Here is a 4,944-nt window from a genome sequence, read left to right on the forward strand (position 1 = left end):
GGGGGGGGGGGCAGGGAGAGACAAAACAAGAGAGATAGTATGTGTTTGTGTGGCTGATTGATTGATTGACCAGACAATTAATCAAACAATTAATTACTTAAATGGTTAAATGGTTAACTATATTTAAAATTAATTGAAAGAAACACAGAGCATCTCAAAATAAATAGGGTAGTGAAAGGGTTAAGGTGCTTCTCCAGCATAGCCACAGTCAAATGACTGAAGTCAAATGATAAAGAATAAAATAAAAAAACATATTGACTGTTTGTTAATGTTTGTCTTTTTCACAGAGTTTACCTGTGGAATTCAGGAATGATATTCTAACAGGATACTGTGTCCAATACATTGATGGAAGTTCATCAACTAATAACACTGAACAATGCCTGGATTCAAACAATTTAATAGTTGACTCTTTATATAAAGATTTTCAAGATCTTCCAAGGAACCAAACACTTACATTTTCCATTGTGGCAGTAACCAAAAGTAAAAGAATGTCTCAACCTGCATTTATACAGGTGAAAAACACAGGTAAATACATCTTCCAGTTTTATTTTTATTTAGAAGATTTTTAGAATCATTTGATTAGTTTTTGAAATGTATAAATGATAACTATTGAGGCATCTGTACTTCTCTTCTGTTGATTCATTTTCTGTTGATAGATGTCCTTAGAATGTTAAGAGAATCCTCATCATCATCTTCATCACCATCATCATCATCATCACCATGCAATGTCCATTGTCCATCGAGGGTTCCAGTTGATCCAATCAACGGAACAGCCTGCTCGTGAAATTAACGTGCAAGTGGCTGAGCACTCCACAGACACATGTACCCTTAACGTAGTTCTCGGGGATATTCAGCGTGACACAGTGTGACAAGGCTTACCCTTTCAATTACAGGCACAACAGAAACAGGAAGTAAGAGTGAGAGAAAGTTGTGGTGAAAGAGTACAGCAGGGTTCGCCACTATCCCCTGCCAGAGCCTCATGGAGCCTTAGGTGTTTTCGCTCAATAAACACTCACAAAGCCCCGTCTGGGAATCGAAACCGCAATCCTATGACCGCGAGTCTGCTGCCCTAACCACTGGGCCATTGCGCCTCCACACAGTCAAGTGTAATATTCGGAAAATCATCAAGCAATTAAAGTATTCTTTTTAATTAATTCATAATTATATATATAACTTTCATACTCATGTATACAAAAGTGAGATAATGTAAAACAACTTTTAAACATTCAGATTTTTTTTTTTCCTTTTTTCTAGCCCCAAGGAAGCCTACAGCAGTTTATGTGATGAGAATAAGTGCTGAAATATACAACATAACTTGGACAACTGAACAACCCCAGGAAAGTGTTAATGTAACTGTGTTTTGGTGCCAGAATAAGATAATTGTCTCTTCTGAAATAGAATGCAAAGTAAGTAAATTCTATAAACATGTGCAAATTCATTGTCGGCGTCATCGTCATCATCATCATCATCATTTAATGTCTGCTTTCTATGCTGGCATGAGTTAGATGGTTTGATAGGAGCTGACTAGGCAGAAGACTGCACCATGTTTCACTGTCTGTTTTGGCATGGTTTTACTGCTGGATGTCCTTCTTAACACCAATCTCTCCACAGAGTGGATTGAGTGCTTTTTACATGGCACCAGCACAGGTGAGACCAGTTTTAGCATGGTTTTCTTTTTACAGTTGGATGCCCTTCCAAATGCTAACCACTTTACAGTGTGGACTGGTAGTTTTTTACATGGTACCAGCACATGGTGCATGAAGATTGTAGCTAAAAACAAAAAAAAACAAAAAACTGAACAGGACAACTATAAAAAAAGTTTTAAAAATTTTGATTGATATTTAAATAAAATAATAAAGTAATAAATAATTAAATAAATAAAAACACCCAAAAGATAGAGAAAGAGAAATAGTAAAAGAAAAGAAACCATGGTAAGAAAAGAGAATATGATTGTATGTATATGTATGTGTTATTATCTCCTTATCTTGACTTCATGGTACAGTTGTAAACAAGTGTCACCATCACGAAAGTGGTATCCTTTATTTCCAATCTTCCATGAAAACATGTCTGGTCACTGGGAAATATTAACTCGCTTGGAAGCAGGTGAGGGTTGGTGACAGGAAGGGCGTCCAGCCATAGAAAAATTTGTCTCAACAAGTTCCATCCAACCTATGTGACCATGGAAAAGGGGACATTAAAATCATGATGAGGATCTATTTTCAAGATGGAATGATAAAATCTGAAGGAGATTTAGTTGCCATTTATAGAAGGTTGAAGCTTCTTTGTTTTGCCATGGCCACCCCAAGGAATTTACAAGCACACAGAGACAGACTGAACAGTGGAGCATGTTTGGCATGTCTGGACTTTCAGACTGCATCTCATATGGGTCATCAGTCTATTCTGAAATGTGTAATATGTGTCTCAATTAAGTAGAGACTTGCTATAAATGCAACAAAAGATCAGTGAATCTAGGTCAAACCTCTTTGTATGAACAACTGTCTTGTGTTCCCTAGGAGTGCTGGAACAAAGCCGACTTAGTTGGAGCATAGTAGGGTGGCATGGGGAAAGGCTATACAATAGCAATACAATATCAATAAATATAAACGATACATAAAAAAAAACAAAGAAAGGAAATATTCCTATTTAAGCAAAACAAGAGTATCAGTATCAGCAGATACTTATGCGGTCAAACAGACAAAATAAAAGCTTGTCCACCATTTGCAAATGAATATAATCTGGTTGGTTAGGGTGGCAAGTTGGCAGAATTGTTAACATGTTAATAGAAGGTTTTAATTAACATAATTCTAAAACAGGAAGTTTGTGTTAGAATAAAGGGCAGCATCAGATGTGTTCATATCAAATGTGTTGTGTGTGTGTGTGTGTGAATGATGGGTTTCCAGATAATATCTATCTTCCATATTCACTCACCTGGTGTTGGTCAGGTCAGGTCTATAGTAGAAGACACTTACCCAAAGTACCAAGTAGTGGGACTGGACTAAAAGCCACATGGCTGTAAAGTGAGATTCTTAATCACACAGCCATGCCTGTGTCTTCATGATTAACGCCAAAAAGAAAAAAAAGATTCTTTGAGAGCTGTGCCCCAGCATACCTACAGCACATAATAATAAAAGAATATATATATACGTTTATACAAGCATATTTTACAATTAATTTTTCTTGATTGCTTCTAGGACTATGTCAAATGGAAAACACTTGTGAATGAAAGTTATCTGTTGGTAAATTACAGTGCAGAACAAAGTCCTGTTTTTGCTGCATACGTTAGCACAGAAAAAGGAAGCAGTTCTTTAACAAACGCTGAATGTATATTTACACCAGGAAAACGTAAATTTAATTTATCTCAATTTATTATTATCACTAGTGTGTATCCCATTGTTTTATACCCAGAATAACTAATATGAAGTCTCTGATAGAGTTCATGGTGTCCCCTCAGCATCTGCTTACCAAAGTCATTGCTTTTTACCTTGAAATGGTGTACGTCTCCTATTATGCTGCTGCTACTGCTGTATTGCAGGTGGTTTTTGTGAAATTACATGTTGTTGGTACATGACAAATTGTTCAACCATGAAATGACTTTCTTAAAAATGATTGTAAGAAAGTAAATCATTCACCTGTTTTCCTAAAACAATGGAATGGAAGAAACTGAGGTGGATAGATATTTCCTGAGTCTAAGTTGCTGGTGTATTTGGGCAAGAGAGATTGATACAAAAAAAAAAGATGTGATACACAGATAGATAGACAGAAAGATAGATAGATAGACAGATAGACAGAGAGAGAGAGAGGTAGTTGACTGGCTCACTGGCTAAATAGATAGATGCATACATATATATACACACATACACACACACTGATAAACATAAATATATGCATACGACATACTCCATGACTTGCTGATTGGGAATCCCCCCCCCTCCTTTACAGCATATTTACGTTGGCGCAATACTGTTTATGGTTTTTTTTACTGCTTTTTATTCTTTTTTCTTTGTCCTACTTTTTGCTTTTTGCTTGTGGATATACAATTCGGCCACTCCACCCAATATCGTTAGATTTGTAAGAGAAAATAGCTTAGTTGGTTCACATTTCAAGCCTGTCCAACTTGACAGCAACCAGATACAAATTATCAGTACTTGACAGCAGTAAGTCTACTGTTACACATACACAACACACACATACACAACACATACAACATGACACACACACACACACACATGCAGCCATACACACATACTCACAACCTCATACAGATACACACACATGTTGTCTCTTACATACTCACAATTACACATGCATGCATACATACACTGATGCACAGTCACACACACATACAAAACACGTACGCACATGCACACGTATGCAGCCACACACATACTCACAACCTCATACACACGCTCACAATCACACACACACACACATATGTTTTCTTCAAGCTGTTTATGAGTTGAATTTAAATTCCACCAAGACTAACTTTAACTTCCATCTTCTCAAAGTTTAAGAACAGAAATATCAGTTGAGCACCGGTGTCAATATAATCAACTTACACTCTCCCTGCTCAAAATTGCTGGCCTTGTGTTATTGTTTGTGAAATTGTGCACCCAGAACAATGAAACCGTTCTGCACACCCTAGTCCAGTACCTGAGTATTGTTGACCTGTGGGTTTATGTCAAACACCTGCTGTTGTGTGTAGAACAAATCAGCTGAATCCATTGTGAAGATTGCTCTGCCACCTTCTTTTGGCTGGGAAGGGGCAGGCAATTTTTATTTGTTTAGTGGCTGCAGTGAAAGAAGTTGTGTGTCATGAAAGAAGTGTTGTGAGTTCAAATATTATTATTATTATTATTATTATTATTATTATTATTATTATTATTATTATTATTATTATTATTATTATTATTATCATCATCATCATCATCATTATCATTATTAGAA

The 4,944-nt window shown here is 36.3% G+C and overlaps 1 protein-coding gene across 4 annotated transcripts in view; it reads left to right on the top strand.

Moving 5' to 3' along the window:
• LOC106877032 (uncharacterized) overlaps positions 1-4,944 on the top strand; it is a 57,428-nt gene that overhangs the window by 33,341 nt on the left and 19,143 nt on the right. For all 4 annotated transcript variants that reach the window (XM_014925817.2, XM_014925815.2, XM_014925816.2 and 1 more), the window contains exons 10-12: positions 288-525; positions 1,255-1,406; positions 3,192-3,342. In XM_014925817.2, the coding sequence (XP_014781303.1) occupies positions 288-525; positions 1,255-1,406; positions 3,192-3,342 (541 nt within the window). The remainder of the gene's footprint in view (positions 1-287; positions 526-1,254; positions 1,407-3,191; positions 3,343-4,944) is intronic.

The sequence above is a fragment of the Octopus bimaculoides genome, chromosome 19 (assembly GCF_001194135.2).
Source record: "Octopus bimaculoides isolate UCB-OBI-ISO-001 chromosome 19, ASM119413v2, whole genome shotgun sequence".
Classification (NCBI taxonomy): Eukaryota; Metazoa; Mollusca; class Cephalopoda; order Octopoda; family Octopodidae; genus Octopus; species Octopus bimaculoides.